General features: G+C 35.7%; 1 protein-coding gene across 1 annotated transcript in view; it reads right to left on the bottom strand.

Annotated features, from left to right (window-relative positions):
* Positions 1–14,432, bottom strand: part of LOC127541401 (uncharacterized) — a 142,304-nt gene extending 127,872 nt beyond the window's left edge. Inside the window, exons 1-3 of the mRNA XM_051966684.1 lie at positions 14,372–14,432; positions 8,862–8,981; positions 8,299–8,718 (exon numbers count right to left, since the gene is read on the bottom strand). Coding sequence (XP_051822644.1) covers positions 8,299–8,718; positions 8,862–8,981; positions 14,372–14,432 — 601 coding nt within the window. The remainder of the gene's footprint in view (positions 1–8,298; positions 8,719–8,861; positions 8,982–14,371) is intronic.
* Between the last annotated feature and the right edge of the window lie 10,472 nt (positions 14,433–24,904).

Here is a 24,904-nt window from a genome sequence, read left to right as displayed (position 1 = left end):
AAAATGAAAAAAAAAAATGGAAAAGTTCCATTCAATATAACACCAAATGTACAAAATCTGAAAATTTTTTAAAGATTATATCCCCTCTCAATAGTCATGAGATTAATTTCAAAATATGTTCCCTTAATTTCTCCTTCACCTCATCACTTAGGCAATACTGAATTTGGGTTTTGTACATTTTTATAGTAACATGGCTAGATTTCTTAAACTATAAATTTTTAATTAGCTTCAAACATGTTTTAAAGTGACAGAAAAATCCAGTACCTATTATAAATGTTTTATGTTTGTTTCAAAGGTTATAAAATATTTAGGAATCCATTGCATATCAAAATCTTCTGTAAAATTGATGATCAAATGCAGAGTTCATAGTATTCCATTAATACTGCAACACTTTCCACAAGATTTTCTATTTCTCACTCATTACAAAGACAACTGGAGACTCTACCAACAACAACAACCAAAAAATGTGGATGTAACTTGCTTTATCAAATAACCTCATGAACAACAAAAAATGAAGAAAAGTTCTGTTTTAAATTTAAACATAGGATTCTACAGATAGATAAATATGTGCTCCTTCCTCCGGGAGATTTAGGAATGTTAAGACAGCTGGCACTCAGCTGTGATTTCATATTAGCATTTCATGAAACCTTGTCCACTAATCACTAAGAAAAGCAATCCTCCTAGCTGCATTGAAAACACAAACTTTTCATCAGAGATATAGCGGGAGGACAACTTTAATTTGGGATTTTGTCCCAATGTGGTTAATAAAAGGCACCAACTAAGTGGACCCTTAGCTCTTAGACCCACAAACTCAGGAAAGGTACAAGTGGATCTATCAAGATCGTGGGAATAGTGGAGAAATGCATGAAAACAGAAGACAGGAGACAAATGAACATCAGAAAAATCAGAGCAAAGCTGACTTTGTGGCTGATGGATCACTTAAATGTTCACCATATGCTGATCCCTATTAGAGGCAACTCAAAAATGGAGATTTAAACTGCACTGCTAATTAAGGAGGATATTCTTGTATTTTTAAGTGTATCAAATTATAAAAGATGTTTATCTTTTCTGCTACAGAATGTTTCAATTGTCCTGAAGCTGAATGATTAGCATCAAAGCTAAATTTAAGGGAAATATTTGGACCAAATGAGTTCTTATTCAACCATGAAAAGATTTTAAACAAAAAACAAAGATCCTCTACTCTTGTAAAGGATTAGTCTTCATCCTTCACTTATGTCTGTGAAAGGTGAAGAACCCAGCATCCAGACATGAGATCTAGTTATGGGGACCAGAAAATTGTGCCAGAGACTTTGTGTCAGTACTGTGTCCCTAAAGGGAGGTCTTCCTGCTACTTCAGATTCTGGAAGTTTATGCCAAAAGCACAATAAACTTTGGGAGATATTCAAGTACTATAGCAAGAACAGACTGAGTTTGAAAAACAGCCTATTGCTAGAATTTTGGCCACCTGGTGATGAATTTTTTGGGCATTCTAACAGATAAAAACATAACACGTCAGCAGTCTTGTGTAGCCTTATTTCTGTTTCCAAAGTGGCAGAAAAGGCACCAAGATATGACATATTTTTTACCTTTTCTACATACATTAAATTAATTGTTTGCATTCTTAATGTGTGATCTTCATCTAATAACCAAGACATTGACAAATCACTTTATAAATTTAACCACATCCAAAATGGTATTCTCATTTAAAAAATGAAACTAGATATTTTTTTAAAAATGAAGTTTAATAGGAAATTGCCTAACCAGTTCTCCTCAGAAAAGAAAACAAAGGAGTTGGCCAAAGGCAAGAAAATCTATCATTTCACAAGACTCTACTTGATCACTGTCTCTGACAGCTACTATATATAAGACCTTAGGGAAGACACTTAATTTTCTCTAGACCTCAATTATCTCATCTGTAAATTGATTAGATACAGCCTTATATAGCTCCTTATATAGAGCCATTCTAGCTCTAATCATTGATCCAATGATTATACTTTGTATTTGTGAGTTTATACTTACAACAGATTACTGGTCAGATAATTTTCAGTTTATATACCAAAACATGTTGCAGAAGAAAAATAATCCTCCAAATAGAGTTTATATATATATATATATATATATATATGTGTGTGTGTGTGTGTGTGTGTGTGTGTGTGTATGTATACATACATATATATGTATAATATACACATATTTTATGCTACAGATAATATTCTATAATATATATATATTATGCATGTCTATATCCACAGTAAGGTAAGTCGATCTAAGAAAATAATAATTACAATAACTACAGTAAGATAAATAGAAAAAATAACCAATAAAAAATCCAAAGTGAAAGCTGTATTTTTAAAACTATTATTCTTGAGTTTTGTTTTTTGTTTTGTTTTGTTTCTTTTTTTGGTCTGTGTTTTCTTTTGCAACATGACCAACATAGAAAAGTTTTGCATAACTGCACATTTTTAATTTATATCAAATTGCTTGCCTTCACAAGAAGGGCTATAGAGGGAAGGAGAAAATTTGGAACTCAAATTTTAAAAATTGAATGCTAAACATGTAATTGAGAAAAAAATTAAATTTGAAATTTAAAAAGTGAATGCTGCAAAATTATGGAACAAGGAAGGTATGCTCTGAAAGAAGATATGAGAAGACACTCTTACTCCCCTCACTCTTTTCAAAAGTGGGAGATCCACAAGTGTGTCACACTGCACATATTTTCAGACTTTTTTTTCAATGTACTGATCAGTTCTTTTTCCTCTTCTTTAAAAAATTCTATTTGTTAAACAAAGTAGCTTTCTGGAAAGAAAAATGGAGGGGAAGAATACTGGGGAAAATTATAATGATGCAAAAAAAATACATCAATTAAACTTAAATTTTTTATAAGATTCTATGGCAGATGTTCCCACAGAAGAAGCTCTGTTCAGCAATTTGCTGAGGATCAACGGCAAAGTAAGCTCATTTAAGATGTTTGTATGGATGGGTAAAGCAGAAGACAAGGAAAAATTATCAACCAAAACAGAGGGATTCAGCAGAAAGAACTTTTTGAGCAGGAGATTCCATAAGCTTTCAGACATTAAGAGGATCTGATGAATGTTTAGCCTAGAGAAAGTTTAGGGTAGATATAATGTTTATCTTCAAAGTACGCAGTCCAAACCTTATAAAAACCATTACGGAGTTAGAGAGTTTAAGAGTCAAATCCTGGCTATGTGTTTTTGGCTAAATTTTCTCCTCTGGGTTTCAGTTTTGTTATATCTCAAATGAAGAGATTGAACTACATGATCTCTAGGTCTCTTTCTCCTCCCAATGTACCATAGTAAGTATTTGGTGGTTTCCATGGAAATGCCACTTTTGACTTTACTTCATAGTACAAAGGTTTTTGCTTCATAAAACTGAGAAGGAAGATCTTTACTGAGGCTGAAGTCTTCCTTTTCCCATTTGCTTCAGGCCAAGGATGCTCCACAATGCAGATGGCCAAAGACATGAAAGGATCCTATCTTTTTTATTAAGGATAGGAGCAAAGGAACTAATTTTATTTGAAATTCCAAACACAGCATGACTCATGCTCTGCACCTCCCAAACAGAACTAAACAAAAACACTTGCTCTGCTTCCAGGGAACAAGAAGTGGAGCATCCTTCAAAGGTCTTTTGTATGTATCATCCCTTGGTCTTCTTAGAATATCATCCCCCTGCCCTGAAGCTGACTGGGTTGTGAATGAATCTTAAGATAGCTCTGTGTAATATGATGGGAGGGACACAGATTTGAAGGTGCAAAAGACCGAATTCCATCATTTTATAGGTAAAGAAAATGAGGGCCAGGACACTGAGTGATTTTCCTGCAGTCACACAGATAGTAAGTAGCATACACAGTATCAACAGGATTTTCTGGCTACTTTCTAGCATGTCAACGTTCTTCCTTAAATGTGGCAGCTAGAACTGAACATGGGGACAGCTAAATGGATCAGTGGAGAGAATGGTAAAGCTGAAGTCAGGAGGACCTGAATTAAAAAACAGCCTCAGATACTTCCTGGCTGCATTATCCCAGGGAAGTCACTTAACTATTTACCTCAGTTTCCTCATCTGTAAAATGAGTTGGAAGAAGAAATGACAAATCCCTCCAGTCTCTTTGACAAGAAAATCCTAAATGGGATCAGGAAAAGCCAGACATGACTAAGCAACAGCAAAGCAGGATAAAAGATACCTTGGTGTAAATGCAAAAGGAACTCTTGACTAATTCCAGTTTTAAAAAGACATGTATAGAAAGTGGAAATAAAGGCAAATAACTGAAGATGAATCCAAAGAATATCACAGTCTAATAAGATTTTCCAGTAAACACTAAATCTCAGAAGGATTTCAGCTTGCTAGTGAAAAATTAAACATCAAAAAAAATTAGTTATGAAGAAAGCAAGAGTAATACTGAAGAAAAGGACAGAAACAATGTTTGCAGTGCATGTCAAGGACTAAAATCTTATTTTCTATCTGTTGTCTTTTCCATGGAAAATGATCTGTAGACTAAGAAAGAAAAAAAATAGCTGACAAAGAGTGGAAACGATAAACAACTGAAAAAACAGCTAGGTACTGCTAGCTGGTTTTAATGAGTTCAAATGAACTAGGCAAAGATAATTTTTCTGATTTTTTTTCATATTCCACAAAGTACCTAATATTTTACAGGATCCATCAGTAAATACTTATTACTTCATTAGACACATGTCCATCTCTCTTGTTAGGAACCATTCCTCTCATCTATAAAATAAATATTCCTAACTTATTTCCTGATAGAGCTCTTCTCTCAGTTGTCAATGGATCCACAGCTAAACTTTTAACTGCTCTTGATCCTCCCCTTCCTCCACCTCCAATCTCCTCTTAGAGTCACAGAATGTTAAATCCTGAAGGAACTTTAGATCCGAGCTAGTTTTCTGGTGGATAGAATTTGGGATCTAGCATTTTTGATGCTAATGATCAGATTATGTAGACTCACAGAATGACAGTTGGAACTGACATCTGAAATGATATAGTTCAACCTACACTCAAACAACAATCCTTTCTATATTCTATCTTGCAAATGGTCAACCAGCCTTTGCTTAAACACTTCTAATAAAGCAGAATATGTATCTCCTAAAGCAGTTCAGTCCTAAAGTACTGGGAAAATACTAATTATCGAGAAGTTATTTATCTTAAATTTCTACCTATTGTTCATACTTCTGGACTCTGAGATTATGTAACATGTCTAATTTCCCTTCCAAATTACAATCTTTCAAATACTATCTCTTCTCATCTTTACCTGCTAGTTTCTCTAGCATCCTTCGCCTCTCAGCAAAAGTACCAGTCCTTCTCAATCTTAGTGTCTTCCCTCTGGGACTGTATACATCATCTCTGTAAGCAGTTGTTTGCATGCTGTCTCTCCCATTAATCTGTGAGCTCCTTGAGAGGAAGGGCTGTTTTTTTGCCTTTATATCCTTGACACTTAACTTTGAGACTGGCACATGAAAAACACTTAGTGAATACTTCTTGACTTGACTAACACTCATACTTCCTTTAATCCATGATATCTGAGCAGGGCACAGTCCAGTGGCATTATTATCTTTCTAGCCTCTATTCTAGCCTCTAAAAATTATCTGTATGTAAGATTATATTAGTTTTTTTGGTGACTATATCGCACCATCAACTCATAATAAAGTCTACTAATCTTTCCCTTAAATATTTTTTTTCACAGGAACTAGCTATGCCAGCCTCTTCTTATATTCAATAAGAGGATTTTTGAATCCAAGTTACGAGACTTTAAATTTATCCCTATTAAATTTCACTTTATTAAATTTAGTCTAACATTATAGCCTGCTGAGATCTTTAGGGATGTTAATTCTGTTTTCTTGTGTGATAGCTTTTTTCCCCAGTTTCATGTTTTCCTTAAGTTTGATGACATGTTATCTATACTTTTGTCTAAGCCACTGATAAAATATATTGAAAAGTATAAGACAAGGAATAATCACTGGAACACTCCAATAGAAATGTCTTTCCAAAAAGACAGTGATCTATTAATAACTATTCTTTGGATCTGACTTTTCAACCACTTCCAAATCCATCTGTACCATCATTTAGTCTCTAGGTTCTTAAACTACAGGTTATGACCTCTTTGGGTTTTTGTAACTGAATGTGGAGGTCATGAAATTATGATTTATTATCAGTAAATATTTGATTTGTATACCTGTTTTATATATCTATACCCAGGGTCATGTAAAAATTTCTCAGCCAAAAAAGGGTCACAAGTTGAAAAACTCCATCTTTTCCATAAGATACTAAAAATAACACTGTAAATAATAAGCCATTAACTTCTTCCTATGTCACACCGATGTGGTGATTAAGTCTGGGTTCTTCAAGACTGGCCAGTGAAGTCAGAATGTCACAAACGTACCAAGCTAGAAAATGGTCTAAGTAAAAGGTATCCAGAGAACCTGGCCAGGTCAGGTTGAAAGGTTCATCACCAGAAGGGGAGTCGGCTACCCAATGAAAAAATTTTTAATGTTTCTGGGTTATAGCAATTTTCTAAGGCATAGATAGAAGACTTTGAGTTGAATTAGTTCTAGGCTCCAATGAAACCATGTCATTTGACATATTGATCTAACTTTTTAAAAAAATCATTACTATGTACAGTAACTGGCCAGGTCATGGTGATACATAGGCTATATATGTATATACTTTCTCCACTCCCTTTTGACATTTGTGTCTCTTTGTCCTTAACACTGCTTTGTTTTTTGACATGGTTTCTTCCTCTCATTGTCAAAAGGAAAAAAGTGCTTTAAAGAAGCAATTCTGGCATTTTTATGCCAGTGCTCACACTTCACATATGTGGACATACACGAAATTCTTACCTCAGTTCTGCTTTATATGACTGTTCTGCAATAAAGGATATTCTCTCCTTTCTCTTGTTCCCTCCCCTTCCCCATCAAAGCATATGGTTTGTTCCTTTCCTTGCCAAAAAAAAAAAAAAAAGCCCCAAACAAAACAAAACACCAAAATCCCCCCACTGTGTTATAATAACACACTCTACTATTTTGAGCCTAGCATTTTTGCTGAGACCTAAAAAAAAATAGAGGTAGGAAGGCACAGATCAAGGGCAGCAGAAACAGCCAGAGAAAAGCAGAGACAGAGAGAGAGACAGAGACAGAGACAGAGAGAGACAGATAGACAGACACAGAGAAAGACAGAGAGATAGAGAGAAATAGACAGAGACAAAGAGAGAGAGACAGAGGCAGCCAGAGAGACAGACAGAGACAGAGACAGAGAGAGATCCGGTGAGACAGAGAGAAATAGAGACAGAGACATTAAGAGGCCGCCAGAGACAGACAGACAGACAGACACACACACACACACACACACACACACACAGACCGACAGAGAAGAGAGACAGAGACAGAAGAGACACAAAGATACAGAGACAAACCAAGAGAGACAGACACACACACACACACACACACACACACACACACACACACACAAAGACAAATGACAAAGACAGACAGACCAAGACAGAGGGAGAGACAGAGGCAGAGAGATACAACAAAGAGAGATTTCAAGAGACAGAGACAGCATAGACAGAAGAGACAAAGACAAAGAGACAGAGACAGCAGGGAGAGACACGCAAAGAGAGAAACCGAGAGACAAAGAATCTGACAGAGCAAGAGACAGACACAGAGAAACAGAGAGACAGTCAGTAAAAGAGAGAGAGAATTCATGTTGTTTCATCCTATTAGTCAATGGCTCCATGAAAGAGCCTTTCTTTGTGTCCCTCGAGTTTAGCTCAGTGCTTCACAGACAGTTAAGTTCAGCTGATGCTTGCTGACCTGACAGCGGAAAGAGTAAGAGAGAAGGAAAGATTTTGGCAGGGAGACAGGGAAGTAGTAACACACGAAAACACGCCAAACTTCGCAGAAACAGAGCGCATGGTCCGTAGCAGGGAGAGGGAGGGAGACTCGTCTGCTCCGAGAGGAGTTGTCTGAAAGCGCGGACGCCTCGCGAACCCCGCGTCTCCGATAGGGAAAGGCTAAGGCGCAGGCCGTAGGCGGAGACGAGGATGGGTGCAGGGGCTCGGCGCCGGGGGAAGGAGCCCGCGAACTTGGGCGGCCCTGCTTGGCGGGCCGGCGGCCCCGCTCCGCGGGCGGCACGGCGAGTTCCGGCCCCTGCCTCTCGCCTGGCTGCATCCAGGCTTGCAAGCCCCAGGCGGGGATGGGGAGCCAGGGACCGAGGCAGGGCGCAGGCAGGCCGGGAGGAAGGCAGCGGTGAGAGCCGGCGGGCTGTCCCTGTTACCTGAGGCCGCCGTGTCCCCCCAGAAAGCCGAGGCGCAGCCGATCCGCACGGTGCGGGTCCCCTCGCATCCTTTTTCTCTCCCGGGACTGCCCCCGCTGGCCCCGACCTTTGTCCCCAGCAGGCGGGACGCCGCGCAGCCCGCGATGGGCGCCGGCAGGCGCTGGAGTCCGACTCCGAGTCCTATCCTGAGCCGGAACGGGAGCCAGGCAGCCGGGACTGGCCCTCGCAGCGGCAGCTGCAGCAGCCGTGTTCGGGGGCTGCTCATGGCAGCGCGGCCCTCGGCCTCCACCCAGAGCCTTCTTTGCGCCGGGTGCCCAGACGCCGGAGGGCTACAGCCGCCACCGAGTGTGAGGAGGCGGGCAAATCCAGACCTCAAACGAACTGGCAGCCAGTTTCCTTCCCTCTTCCTCCTTCTCTGGGCTGGGTGGGGAGCGCCTCCAAACAGCTGCCCTCACCACCCCCTGCAGGCCGGCCTGGGACTGCACTGCTCGCCTCTGCCCGCGAGTGCCCCCGCGAGTGCCTGCCTGATTGTCTTCTCTTCATCTAGTCAGCTTGGCACGTGCCCTGCACCCCGGTCCCGGGCATCCGAGCCTCCAGAGTTGGGATCTTTAACTGTTCGCCCCGCTCGGGAAACCGCCGCTTCCTCTGCTCGCTGTTACCTGGCGCTGGCTTCTTTTCCAGCCCTTAAAGTTTAGCATCTGTTCTAGTATTCGCACTTATTCGAAAAGGCTTCTTGAAGATAAGCTTTCAGGAAGCCCAATAAAAGTAGACCGATAGACAGCGTCTAATGATGGGGAGAGGGAACGGGACAGCGGAGGTTCAATCACCTTGATTGCACGGGGAATCTTTTTTTTTTTTTTTCCTGCCAAGAAATTGATTATTTGAATATTTATAGCATCATCCGTGGTTCATACAAAATAATCAACTTAAAATTAGCCTGCTATATTTGGTCAAACGTTTAATTAACTCTCCCCTAAAGGGATGGCTGGAACTGTGGTTGCCTTGGCAGGGTCAGATCAAATGATTTCGAGGGCTTTGTAGGGCTTAAGGAGCACATGTTCCCCGCCTCTATATACCATAGATATTTTCCGTTGTATTATAAAGAGGGCAAGGTTCAAGGTCTAAAATCCATCTTTTTCTTTTTCTTCCCTCTCTCCTCCTTCTACATCTCCCTCAAACTGTGTCTATTTTACTTCTGTGTAATGTCCGGGCTAGCTTTCTGGAGTTCCTCCGGCTGGACCTTGGTCTCAGCAGGATAGACACCATTCTGGACAAGACTAGGGTCCAAAGTCTTTGTTATCTCTCACACAATTTGTGTCTGTCATATCTGACCCAGTCTCCTCCAGTAGTCTGCCAGTCTGCCAGTCAGTCTGACTTCAGTCTGACTTCCTGTCCCCAGTTCTTATATATCCTATTACAATTACATCATTACAGCATAATTACATCATTACAGCATACTGAATATGTGTGAACTAGCGAACTATTATATCACCATGCTAAGTACTAAGTATATGTAAACTAGATAATCATTGTCTCATCAATTCCTCTGAGTTAACACCTTGTTTCTAGAATACTTCTTTCAAGTATACTTCTCCAGAGTTCTGGCTCTCTGCACTTCCTGCTCACACTTATTTTAGAATCTAAATTAGTCATTTGATAGCTCTGACCTCTCACCTTGACATCCTTCTTCCATCAGAGATATGATGGTAGATCTAAGCTGGAAAGACACTTGGCACTCCCCTGTATCTGAGCCCAATACCAGAAGAAAGGGTCTTGACACTTTGGAATCACACCATTAGAAATGAGTTAGAACTTAATCCTTTCACAAGTGAGGAAGCAATGATTTAAGCACATCTTCTGACTCCTAGTCCAGAGAAGAGAGAACTCTTCTCCCTGATCCATACATACAGCCACAGGTGATCTTCCCAGGGATATTGCCCTCAATCATCCCTATTAAACCTAGAACTAGATTTTAAACTCCTTGAGAGTAGTAGACATATCCTTATGTCTCACAGGACATTATACAGGTATTTCAATATCACTGAGAATACTCTACTGTTACATTATAACCCATCCATGCTTTATCACTTACCTGATTATTTTCCTTCTCTTTCAACAAATTTTCCATAAAAGAAGTACTCAGTACTCTGGAGCAAATGAATGAATAAATGAAAAAGCATTTATTAAGTGCTTACTATATTCCATGCTAAGCACTGGGGAGATTAAAAAGAAGGAATGAGCCTGTGCACAAATATAGCTTGAATTCTGATTTCCTTTTGGAATATAAAACTACATTTTCAGGATCACACAATCTTTTCTTCTCCCACCTTCTTCCCTCCCTTTTCCCCAAATGTTGTTCAAGCATTAGTCCCAAACATGTAGAATGTACCACCTCTATGTCACTGTTTTATTATAATGATTTTATACTTTGGTCAATCTGGGACTTATCCATATGGGTGCCTTCCTCAGAAGTACAAATTGCAATCCAGTGACACTTTTTCCTCTTACATAAATTATATTATGTAAAAATTCACAACAGTGGACTAGGGCTTCTTCAACTTTGACTACTCACTACCACCTTTTGCCTGAGAAATTTTTATATGACCTTGGCCATATAGATATATAAAATAAATAATCAAATAAAACATCTACTGACAATAAATCATAATTTTGTGAATCCTGCATTAAGTTACAAAACTCCATATGGGATCATGACCTATAGGTTAAGAAGTGGGGAATTAGGGGATTTCCTCTAGATACTTTGACAGTATCAATATAATTAATTCAATATATTCAATTTTCAATATTCAAATCAATATAATTGACAGTAAATCAATATAGATTAAAAATAAAGCAAACCTATGATTTTCCCTCACTATATTGTTACTCATAAAACATTTTCCAATTATATATCCCCTTGAAAATATCTTTAATGCACACTTCCTGCACAATTCTTTTTTTAATTATGTTACTAAAAAGCATTATAGTCTAAAGGTTAGGGAATTGGCCTGATGCTCAGGAAGACCAAGGTTCATAACCTACTTTTAACATACTTTGTGACCCTTTCACCATGACTGACCTGGATTGGTAAAGGAAACTTCTGTACTAGAAGATGTCTATATTGAAGAAAGTAAAGGCTTGAAATACATTTTATTTCTACACACATATATGCATGTATATAAAAGATAAGATCTTTGAAAGGATTTGTTTCATTCTTTGAATTTGTATTTTGAGCTGCTAGAACAGTACTTGACATAGAATGGGCACTTAAATGCTTGTTGATTAAGTGATTATATATGAAAGTGTGTGTGTGTTTATTTTATTCTTTGAATTTGTATCTGGAGCTGCTAGAACAGTACTTGACACAGAATGGACACTTAAATGCTTCTTGATTAAGTGATTGTATATGAAAATGTGTGTGTGTGTTTATTTCATTCTTTGAATTTGTATTTTGAGCTGCTAAAACAGTGCCTGACACAGAAGGAGCACTTAAATGCCTTTTGATTAATTGTATATGAAAGACTGAGATTCTACTATGCCTTGTTCTCCCATATACATACATAAATGCAAATAAATGTATATAGGGGTGTGTGTATACCCATATGCATGCCTGTGTGTACTTCTACTAAGATTCTAGCCATCCCTCATTCTCTGATATACATAGGTCTCTGGATGTATAGAGATATTTTCAAGGACTGATTTATAGTTTCATGGTTCATAGCCATTGGCAACATAAAGACTGAAATACCAGAAGAGTGACCTTATAGGTTGAAACTCAGGGTCATTAAGTATTGTTGACAATCCAGATCCTTTCCATCCTTCTATGTGTAACATAATCTGGAAAGTAGAAAGTTTCTTGATTTTTTGGTTATTTTGTTGTATGGGTAGTTGGGTTCAACTTTATTGAATAATTACCAATACAACATTACATATCCAAGATACTAATGACTAAGTTAATATTTCTAAATGGTCTAAAGCCTAAATGACTCAGCATCTTCTAGCCCTTTCTCTGCCCATTCTGCCAGTGTCGTTGAAGAAACAGAAAGGGATTGTGAGTAGTTTTTGTTATTTCATGGGATGCCATGGTCAAAGAATTAACCCCTTGTGGCCATTCTTCCAGTTGAGTCCCTCTGCACTTAGGTAGCTGATTATTCCATGGAAAATTGACATAATTATATTTAGTTATAAATATATATAGTATTTATTTATATTTATATAAACTATATTTAAAGCCTTTCTGCTATGGTAGAGTTTCCTAGATCTTGTGCTCAGATGGCATAATCTTTGATAGTCACTTTCACACAGTAGCGTGCTGGTAAATGTTTAACAATCAGCTCACATAAGGAAAGGAGAGTAACATATTACATGTACATATACATATAAATCTATATATATATATATAAATTTATTATAAGTTTTACTGATACAAAGGATGTAGATAAAGTAATAATAAAGTATACTTTGCTCTTTATCACAAATGCTACAGAGCCAATTGATTTTCACCAAATGCTTTTATTGATTTTCTGAACTCCAGTATCTGCAGCCAACCAGCAGTTACAATTTAGATATGATTTGATAAATGGAGTTACATCACAATCTACTAACTTTTCCCAATAAATTTATTGTCTTTTACTCTATGTCATCTGCTGTACTTACTCTTGTAAAAATTATATTCATTAAACTGAAAACTCTTTTAACTTTAGCACTCCTGATTGAAATTGTGCCAAATATCTTTGTAGTTTTTTGTACAGTTGCAAAGTTTGGAATTTTGTTTGATTATACATTTATTATCTCTTTGAATCAATTTTGTGTTTTGAATTTTACCTAAATAATACATTTTTTCCACTAACTATTTACAATGAAGTTAGTTCTTCATAAGACCAAGTAGCTAGTTTTAATAAATCAAAATAATGGAAAATGCTTTCATTATGTTATTTCTGTCTGATAAAAGATATAAGTTCATATATTGAATTATATTGTCTAATATTCTTAAGAAGAACATTACATTTATTATTTTTATTAAATGGAATCTCTGTAAATGTATCTGACTTGATCAAATCTTCAGCTTGAGATTTATGTATTCTAGCATCAATCTTTACGTTTTTCAAGCACTTATGGTGTGTTTGATTAATTTTTGTGCTTACTGAAGGTTAGTTAACCACCAATGCATTTGAAAATTCTTTAAGACTGCCAATTATTAAAATGAATTCTTGCAAGAAATTAGTTAACTAATATTTTCCCCAAATCCGAATGAAAAAATAAGGAAAATGAACATATTGTAGGATATGTGCATCACATACCTGTAGCAGCTTATGAATTACATATATTGCCCAATTTGGTTTCAGGACTTAAATATTTTTAATCATTTCAATGTCAAGTTCTTTAGCTACAGTTTCTAAATCCATTAGATATTAATGGATTCTAAATCCATTATTATATAATGATAAATGGAATGAAATTTATCTGAAAATATTTTAAATGATTAAGTTATTTCAGATATAAAAACATCAAATTATAATTGTAATAGATGATTTAAACAGTGCCAAATGATGATTTTAGAAAAAATTTCTTACAAGTTCATAGCATTCCAAATTTTTCCCCCTACATTATATGAACATCATCAGAACAAAATGCAATTAGGTTTGCTTTTAAATATTCATTATTAGAACCACTATCATTTAAAGTAAACAATACTATATTAAAATGCACTCTGATGTGGTAGACAATAATTTTTTAAAACAATAAATAACACTACTGGTACAGAAAGTGACTGAAATATACACTGACTGTATTTAACAACCTGCTTGCAAAAGATCTGAAACTTCGACAGTAGCCTCTCACAAGCTGGTGATCTCAGAATAGGACTTTGTTGTACTGCCATGACAAAACTCCTCCTCTCCCATCATTCATCACTGGAGAAAGGTATAATGATGAAAGTGATGGCTTTATAGGAGCAGTGGTAGCTACAAGAACTGAAACATTCTTTCAGTAATTCATTTGGAATATACTTGAACATGTAGTCCCTGGAGGCAGAGACCCTGATCTTTCAGTCTGCTGAAGCAGTAGTACTTACCGCACAAAGAGCCTGGGGAGTGCAATTTGCCATGGAGTTTCCACACCATAGAATTTGTCATGAGAGCATATGCATTCAAACCTTGACTGTGCCATTAAGAATTTTATGACCTTGGGTATGTCATTTAATTGGAGTCTTTCTTATCATCTGTAAAATGAATGAGTTGGACTATATGGCCTCTAAGCTTTTTTCTAGGTATATACATAGTTTGCATGTATACATACTCATTTATTAGTATGTAGATATTATATATTTGTGTATAAGGTATACTTTTATATGTATGTATGGATGTATGCATGTATCTGGCCCTATTCTCTCTTCTAAGCTTTAATCCCACAGCACCAATTACCTATTGGACATTTTACACTGGATGTCCTAGAGATATCTTAAACCAAGATTGTCTAGAACTGAACTCATGATCTTTCCCCTTTTCTAAGAGTCCGTCTATCTATTAAAGATATTAGCATCTTCCCAGTGTCCCAGGTTTATAAGCTCAGTTCCCTCTGACTGCTCATTCTCCCTCACCCCACACATCCAATCAATTGTCAAATCTTGCCATTTCTACTTTTCTAATATTTTTCACAGCAGTTTCATTATATATTAATCTCACTCCTGTACTCTGTGATACAGCAAAAATTGGCTTTCTCCCTTCTCCTCACCTTCCTTGTTTTTTCTGTGTTTTTACAAGTTATCATATCATATGACTAGATTATAATCCCTTCTTACCTCTACTTTATCTTCATTTAAAGACACAATTTAATCATTATCTTCTTCTTAAAACCTTTTGTGATACCCAAACTCCCTGACAACATTGTTTTTAACTGCTTTTAATATATTTGTATTTATTAATATCTCATTTATACTACATATTTAAATAAATACATGTTCTGTTCCCTATTAGAATATAAAATCCTTGTGAGCTGGGATTATTTCTTTCACTATATTTACATTCCCAGCACCACTACAAAGTCTGCTAAATAGCAGGTGTTTAATAAATATTTATTGATAGAATCATTGATTGATAAATTGATAATCCTTTACTTAAGCTTTTTTCAATTCAGCTTTAACAGGGTTACCATAAGAATCCACAATAGAGAGGTGATTCAGACCAATTCCAATAAATTAGTGATGGAGAGAACCATCTGCACCCAGAGAGAGGGCTATGGGGACTGAATGTAGATCACAACATTGTATTTTCACCTTTTTGTTATTGTTTATTTGCTTGTTTTTTCTCATTTTTTTCTCCCTTTTGATCTGATTTCTCTGGTGCAGCATGATAGAAGTGGAAATATGTTTAGAAAAATTGCACATGCTTAACCTACATTGGATTGCTTACTGTCTGGGGGAAGTAAGAGGTAGGGAAGGAGAGAGAAAAATATGAACACAAAGTTTTGCAAGAGTGAATGTTGAAATCTATCTTTGCATGTATTTTGAAAAATAAAAAACTATTATTAAAAAAAGAATCCACAATAGAAACCTCTTTCTCCAGTCATCTCCATCCTTTCCATATGCTTATGCTTATACTTAATTCCTTACAGTTTCTAAATCAATAAAACGCTTACGTATATAAAACAAATGCATGGCTACAGTGGCCAAATGTGCCGCTAACTGTTGCTACATTCATTCAGCCCAGTGTGCTCCTGGTTCTTATATTTGTGATTTACTACCTTACCACTAGATGTCTCTGTTACATAAAACATCTTCCTATCTAGCAACTGTGGCACTTTAAAAATCAATAAACTATAGCCTCTGGAGCAGGAAAGATCTTAGAAATCTAATTCAATTCCATTACTTTACAGATGAGAGAACTGAAGCTCAGAGGGATCGCATGACTTTTTGTAGGTCATAAGTCACTTTTTGTAGGTAATAAGGACCTGACTTAGATAATCATCAGATTAGAGGGTAGGAGTATTTCAAATCATTAGATCAAATGAAGCCACCAAAGAAAATTTTTGAAAATTTTCAAAATATTGAAATTTGTTGACGCTGTCCTGTCCCATAGTACTTAGATGAAAAAACATGCAAGATTTTTTCATAATTTTAAAAATTGATTTAAATTTAAATATAAAATGAGAAAAGAAAATTTACATGTACACAGCAGAACACAGGAGAGAATATATTTCAATTTCAAGAAAACCTCTGTAATAAATATTATATATTTTTTCAAAGCTACCCAGTTTTTCTTTGCTTTCTTCTGGGTTTTCCTTTATTACCTGCTGCACACTTTCTACTTCCCTTTCTCCCTTCCTGCTCTAAAGAAAGCCACAATTAAACACACATACAAACTTGCACAAACACATATAAATATATACATACATACATATACTTAAATATCTATATATATATACTCATATACATAAGCCCATACTATGCCTATTTCCATTTGTTATTTCTTTCTCTGGAAGTGGACAGCATTTTTCCTTCATTGGCCCAAATTTATCCATGTTTTTCTAAATCAATCAGCCCATCATTCTTTATACTACAGCAGTATTCCAACCCAATCACACCCCATCTGAAAGACTGTCTATGAAAGTTTCTTCTCAATTTTCTCTGTTCTTTATATTGTTGCCTAAGTTGGTTTTATTTCTCCAAGAAAATTTTAAAGTAAGTCAGTTTTGAACCTGGAATTCCATTAGTGGGGCAGCCCAGTGGTGGAAATAATTCCAGCCGTGCCCCTGAGAAATAATCTCTTGGGGAGTGGGGAAGGGAATAGGAGAGGGATCCTTTCTGTCTTCTCACCCCATCTTTGCCAGAATCCTAGAGTGTTCAAAGAATGGCAATGGCTGGCAGCAGCATCTGCTTTGGGAACCAAGGGCAAACCAGGTGCTTTTAGGAAAGGTAGCTTGAGGACTTGACAAGGATCCCAACAAAAAGCTACACAGTCTAAAGAGAACTTCATGAGGACTCAGTGAAGGGGAGAAAAGAAATGAGTAATCAGGAGCTATGAACTAAGCCTTTGCAACATACATTTTATGCTCACTTTCCCCTAGACTGTTGTGGGAGTGTACCACCATTGTGGTGAGATGTTTGTACCAACTTTTTTTTACTATTCTACCTTAGAAAATAACCCCAACTAAAAGCTTATTTACTCTGATTGACTAATTTATGTCAATTAAGCTCCAGTAGGAGTTCATGAGAATTAGTACTAGAGACACTCCTCCAAACCCATCAGATTTACCCCTAAATCATGCAAGGAGAAGCAGCTAGCCAAGCTCTGGGTACCCAGTCTGCCGATGCTATAGGCAGGTGGGAGAATGAGTGAAACTATGTTTTATTCAAAGACACCAAAATAAGTTCTTATCCTCTAGGGAGCTTACATTCTAACGGGGATGATAACATAGACATAAACTGGCACATATAATACAGAAAAGAAAAAGAATAAGTGGAAAGTAATATTAGAGAAGAAGACACTGGCAGTTATGAGGAACCAGAAAGGCCTTTTTAGGAGGTGCTACTTTAGTTGGATCTTAAAGGAAGACATGAATTCTACAAGGTAAAGATTTGAAAGAACATTCCAATCATGAAGGACAGTTACTACAAAGTCTTAGTGACAGGAGTTACTGTGTTGTATGTGAGAAACTTGGGTTCAAGAAATTGCCTTTATAAGCTTAAGATTGGCTGTTTGTCAGAAACAGATCCCAGGAGTTTAAATATGTCTGCATGCACAATATGAATTCAAAATGTTACTTGGCAGCCAGGGAACCTAGGGCAGGGGTGCAGGGAGAAAAAAAGGAAAAAAAGAAATTTAAATGATAACTTTTTTGTATATTTGGAGGGAATAGCTAGTTGTACATAGCTGTTTTAAAGTTTCTTGTGCAATCATTTTTTTTTATTATATTGTGGTATGGAAATGCTTGTTTTGTTCCAAAGAATTGAAAACAAAATAAATTTTTAAAAGAGAAAGATTATAGTTTTCAAGACTAGGCAGGTGATACTAGTGCCTTATTCTGCCATGGCCAGATCAGATCTATAGAATTGTTTTCAGTTCAAGGAAAACAAATTTTCATGAAGACATTGTTAAACTGGATATTGTCCAGAAGTTGGGAACCAGGAAACCTCAAAAACATACTATGGAAGAATAGGCTGAAGGAATCTTTAGCTTGAAAAAAAGAGACTAGGAAAGGAACGCTAGGTGTCTAAGAATTGCAAGTTTGTCATATGGAAGAGGAATTAGTTACTTTGATCACAAAAGGAAAAACTAATAGGAACTAGCAGTAAATTGCATAGAACCTGATACTGGCTCTATATATAGAAAAAATTCCTAATAATTGGACCAATAGTCTAAAACAGAATGGTCTCCGTTAGGAAGTTGTGAACTCTCCTCATCGTGTTATTTTAAAGCAAAAGCAGGATGACCACTTGCCAGGGTTGCAATTTTTGTTCAGTTATAACTTTCACCAAATGGCTTCTGTGGCTTCTTCTAGATTTGAGAGTCTGTGAGTCTTTGATTCCTCACTACAGATATTCAAATCTTTGAAGACAGCGATCATGTCCCATTCTTTTTTCAATTAAATTTGTGCATGTTCTTTATCTGCACCTGGTATAACATGCAATCAAGATCCTTTACTATTTCTGTGAGTGCATTCCAATTTGTCAATGTCCTTTCTAAAAGTAGGTACCCACATCTGAATTAATACTTTTGATAAGGAAAGAGAACAGAGTCCAGAAATATTGCACTGGCTCTTTTCCTGTAAACTATATGTTTCTTAATGTAGCCAAAAATCACATTAACTGCTGATCCATATTGAGTTTATAGTCCACTAAAATCCCCATAGTTTTCATAGGAACTGTGTTCCAGATGTACCTTCCCAATCTCATACTTGTTTAGTTGTCTTTAAAAATAATTATAGGATTTTAAATTTGTGTGATTGTTGTGTGACCATGAAATGTTATGTGATTCCTAAGTAATTAGATTTTGTCACATATCATAACACAGCTTATAAAACAATGTGCTCTCCTAGTTCCTTATACATATATTCCTGGGAAATGATTAATAACTTCCTCTCAATAAATGATGTTTTGCCAAGCCCTAAAAAGAATAATCTCCACTTACTTTATAAGGTACGTCTAACAAATATAAATGATCACATATGTGATATAAAAATAAAACTTCAGAAATTAAATGCAGCACCAAATAATTTACCTGCTCATAAAAATTTATATTAGACCACCCTCCTTACACTGTTTTCAGATGTTCTTTATTCATCAAGCTACAGTATGATTTATTACAATCCATAATCGAAAAAGCATGTTGAGTATTCATTAATTTTGTAGTAGTCAAAGGTGCAAATCAGGATGTAAATATCATTGTGCCTACAGAAAAAGTAATGAGTGATATAGTCTTATTTTTGCTTTATTTGTGATACTTCCCTTTAATGGTAGAAGAAAGATATTACCTAATGAATTTGGTGGAATCTTGGAAATTATATATATTAATGTGAATTCTAACATTAAGAAGTGGCACAGTGGATAGAACATTGAACTTGGAGTCAAGAAGGCACCGATTTCAAATCTGGTCTTGGACCTTACTAATCATATGACTTGTACATAAATCAAATTACTTCACTTCTCTTTCCTTCAATTTCCACAACTGGAACATGGGAGTAATCATAGCACTTTCATCCCAGAGTTATTGTGAAAATCGAGAGGTAATATTTGTAAGAAACTTAGCACAGTACCCAGATACTTAATAAATCTTTGTTTCTTTCCTTATTGCCCTTCTATCAATATAATTTATTCAAAACTTAATTTCTGTGTTATAGTTTGTAAAAGTTTCTAAAAAAATTAGAAAGTAATGTCAACAGCAACAGCACACACACACACACACACATGATATTATTAATTACTTCCAGTTCTTAATCAATAATCTTATGTTCTAATTTAGCTTGCTTTATATTTAGAAAGCCTACCAAGGGCCTTAAAAATAAAGAAAAGTAATATTATATAAAAAGAACACTAAGTGGCACTGTGTACCATGTGTTTGTAAAAGACTACACTATTAGTGACTGCAAAATCTAATTCAATTCCTGGATCCAATTGTGATAAAGAAAGCACAAAAACTTTCTGGGACTGGTTTTTCATCTGCAGAACAGGGACACTAATGCTTATATTATCCACTTTATTCTTTGGAATGAATTTTCTTTATTAGCATCATCCTTGTGTGTAGCATCCTATCCAATATCTGTCCAGGGGGCAAGAAGCTTCAGATATTGATTATTAATATTCTTCTCAGGTCACAAAGGAAAAAGCAATGTTCAGCACCATCTCTCCCTGACTGTTTATGTATATTTTTGTTTTTCCAGTAAACACAAAATAGTTTTTTTACATTTGTACTTTTGAGCTTCAGGTTCTCTCCTTCCTTCCTTCCCATCTCCTCGCCCCACAATGAGAAGGCACAAATGAAGTTATGAAAAACATTTCCATAAAAGTCTTTTCCCCACTCTTAATAGGAATAACTCCATACCAAGAAGGATGCAATAGTAATCAATAGGGACTTCCTCTGAAAAAGGAAAAGGAAAGGGTTGTTATGAACTTTTCCCATTTATTGTCTCCATTTAACAGCTTCATGGTCAGGAAATAAAAGCATTACATCTTCCTTCTGAGCAATGCCTTGGTAGTTTATTTACAACATGCCCCAAATCTGCTTTCTGGTTCTTGACTATATCATCATAGCATAGTGCTATGCATCCCAAAAATGGAGAAGACATATTCTCTTGAGATAGACCCAGATTATTAGATTCAAAACTCTTTTATTCAATACAGACTTTAAAGTACTATGGTAGACACTGAGGGAAAAACAAAAAGTTGAATATGACATAATTCCTGTTCTCCTGAAATTAAAGACAAAATAGAGTCTTTTGTTCATGGAGAAAGGTAGCAATCAGAAATTTTTCCTATGCAATCTCATCCTCCTCACAGTCAATTTGGTGATGAATCCATCATTCATTTGTAGTGATACTGTTCAGAATATATTATACTGATGGTCTACATCTATGAGTTGTCCATGACTTCATATCACATTCTGACGAATTCTTCAATCATTTGGTTATTGCTATATAGATAGATCAAATCATAAATCCATCCTCTCCTCTTGGCTACTCTCTCATTTGTGTTTTTGTGACACTACACTGGCCTTAGTTCTTTCTGTATGTGTATACATGTATAAACACATATTTATATATGCATATAAATATATATGTTTATGTGTGCATACACAAATATTTATGTATATATAAAATGTATATGCATATTTATATATGGTGGTATATATCTCTACATGTTACATATGTGTATATATATGTATCATATATATTTATATATACACACAAATTATCGCTTCTGTCTTCACATCTTTCCTGTATCTTTCATCTCCTCTCCACTTGCTAAGATGCAGACTTTACCTCACACTCGAACCATCAAAGATCCGTCTCTTTATTTTCAAGCCTCTCCTTACTGCATTCTCCAATCAGCTGCCAAAGTGATTTTCTTAAGTTCAATTCTAAACATGGCACTTCCTTTCCAAACCCCAATCAATACATTTTAGTAGCTCCCTACTATCCTTAGGATCAAATGATCCATTTATCATTTAAAGTTTGGAACAACCGTCTCTTAAAACTTTATTCTCTTCCCCATACCCTATCATCCATCGACTCTCTTGCTATTCCTTGTATAGGGCACTAATTTCCCAATTATATTTTCCCACTAAATGTCCTTCATGCTCTCTATAATCACCTTATCTCCAACCACTCACTGGCTTCCTTCAAGACTCAGCTCAAACCCCACATTCTGTAAAAGGCTTTTTTAGTATCTTCTCTTTCTCCAAATACAAATCATCTTCCCTTCTTGTTTTCTCCCATTAGAAGAAGAGCTTCTTGGGATTAAAGATCATATATTTTCTTTTCATTGTATCCCTTGCACTTAGTCCAGTCTCTAATACTTTAAATTGAGGGAACTAGATTATGCATGGATAGAGCACTAGACTTAGAATCTGGAAGACATCTTGAGTTCTAATCCAGTCTCAGACACTTACAGGCTGTGTGACCCTAAGCAAGTCATTTAACCCCTTTTGCCTCAGTTTCTTCAATTGTAAAATGAGCTGGAGAAGGAAGGGGCAAACCACTCTAGTGTCATCACCCATTTTTTAATGGGGTCACTATTTTATTTTTTATTTTAATGGGATCTCTAAGAATGAAACAATTCCATAACAACAATAAAAACACTTTTAATAAAGGATTTATTGACTGGCATACACAAGTGAGTATGATATAGAAAAAATGAAGAAGAGAACTTTTAAAATGTTCAGATTTGCTTGTAGTCCTTGGAACCTTTGTCTTATGTTATCATTTTTGAATTCCTGTCTCATGTCCCCTATAATGAATGTGTCTATTTGTATTGCCATATATATTTATCATGACACATAAATAAATAACAATAGATCTAGCACTGGCTAGAAAAAGTCTCAGCTCTTTCCTTCATTTTGAAGTGAAATGACTGTCAGGTCATGGAGCAACAGAATATGTTTATGGGACATCTTTAAACAATCTATTGACAAATCTCTTGCATTCAGCTATTATGCTTTTTCTTGCATCTTATTGCTTCTTTCAATATCCTTTTACTATCTCCCTGATTTGGATCTTATTTATCGCTTGCCTGAATTAGCCATCCCATGCTGGTTCTTCCAGTCCCCTGATGATATATTCAACAGATCAAGATGATTCACTCATTTGGCTTTCAACTAGGTCATAACCAACAAAAATCACGATAACTCCAAAGCAAGAGATTCTGTATTTGTTTAGTTAGTTCTCCTTTTCAATTTAGTTCAGCATTCCTGAAATATTATTTAATGTTTTTTTTTACCCAATCAACAGATGTTTACTGAGTGACTCCTATACATGCAGAACACAGTTATAAGCCAATCTATAATCTCTTTTTCAGGGTTACCATGTCATGTGTTTTGACACCACTGAGTCAACAAACAAAAACAAAGTATTATCAAAATTGTTCTTTTTTTTTTAATCATCAATTAAGGGAACTGATGAAATTTTTACTTGTTTTGTAACAACAAAAATTTTAAAAATATATGTCTGGTAATTTATAGTAAAAAAAAAACAAATGTGCTCACTTTGCCTGAGTACAAAAGAAAAATATTTAGTCTTAGGGTATTACAGCAATAGAGAGAAAAAATATGAAGAATAAAACAACAAAGTGGACCTTTTAAAAGAACCCTTTGGCCATTGATTTTCAGTTTGGCTAGGTGAAGGTCCAGATCTGTGATTTCATCAATATTTAGGAGTTTTCATTGTTTTATCAATGCAATCCAACAACTCATTTATAATTTACAATCTTTTTGTTCTGTCATCTCTAAAGCAAAAATATTATTTTCTTTGACAGAAAAACAAAAAGCAAGATAAACAACAAACTGCTCTGCCCTTTCATTTGTCATTTATAGTGATCCCATTTCTTCTTTGATTCTCCTTTTCTCACTAGTGTATCTTTCTAGAAGAGAGCCTTAAAAGTTAAATTTTATTCTATCTAAAAAATTAAACACTTTCTTTTAATTAATAACATCATTTTTGACTCTCCAATTCTTAATTTGATGGTTAACAAATTGTGGTCTTATATCAACTTGAAAAAAACTTGTCTTCTTTCTCTTTCTCCTCCACCTCTTTCCTACCCTCCTCTTCTTTCTCCTCCTCCTCTTCTTTTCTTTTCTTTACTTTTTCTTTTCTTTCTCTTTGTCTCTTTCTTTTTTCTTTGTTTCTTTCTTTTCCTTCTTTTCTTCTTTCCTTCCTTTCTTCCTTCCTTCTTTCCTTCCTTCCTTCTTTCTTCTTTTCTTTCTTCACTCACAACTGTTTAGTGTTTTACACCTTATTAAACTTAATAATCTAAGAGTTGGAAGACAACTCACAGGCTATCTAGTAAAAAAAAAGACCTTATTCAGTGCAGACATTCACTGATTTATAAGGCAATCTGTTCTACTCTTGGACAATTCTAATTTTTAAAACCCCCTTCTTAGCTCAAACTTTAAATTGCTTCTCTGAAAGTTCTATACATCATTTATAGTTTTGCTCCTTAAAGCTAAGAAGATGATTCTAATAATGTATATTTTTTATCCTTTCAAATACTTGTCTTTTGCTATCATCTCCGATCTCTGTCTCAGTCTTCTCTTTTTCTATATTTTTCCAGAGTCTTACAAAATACCTTCTTCACAACAAACTTGTAAAATAGTAGCATCATCTCAGAAAGGAGAAAGGACCCACAAGTTTGTAGCAGCCATTTTTTGTGTGATAAGAAACTGGAAACTGAGTGGATGCCCATCAGTTGGGGAATGACTGAATAAATTATGGTATATGAATGTAATGGAATATTATTGTTTATCAAGAAATGATCAGCAGGCTGATCTCAGAAAGGACTGGAAAGACTTACATGAACTGACGCTAAATGAATTGAGTAGAACCAAGAGAACATTGTACATGGCAACAACAAGATTATGTGATGATCAGCTCTGATGGACTTGGCTTTTTTCAACAATGA

Source organism: Antechinus flavipes, chromosome 6, assembly GCF_016432865.1.
Source record: "Antechinus flavipes isolate AdamAnt ecotype Samford, QLD, Australia chromosome 6, AdamAnt_v2, whole genome shotgun sequence".
Lineage (NCBI taxonomy): Eukaryota > Metazoa > Chordata > Mammalia > Dasyuromorphia > Dasyuridae > Antechinus > Antechinus flavipes.
The sequence above is the reverse complement of the archived record's forward strand: the minus strand, read 5'-3'. Positions and strand labels throughout refer to the sequence as shown.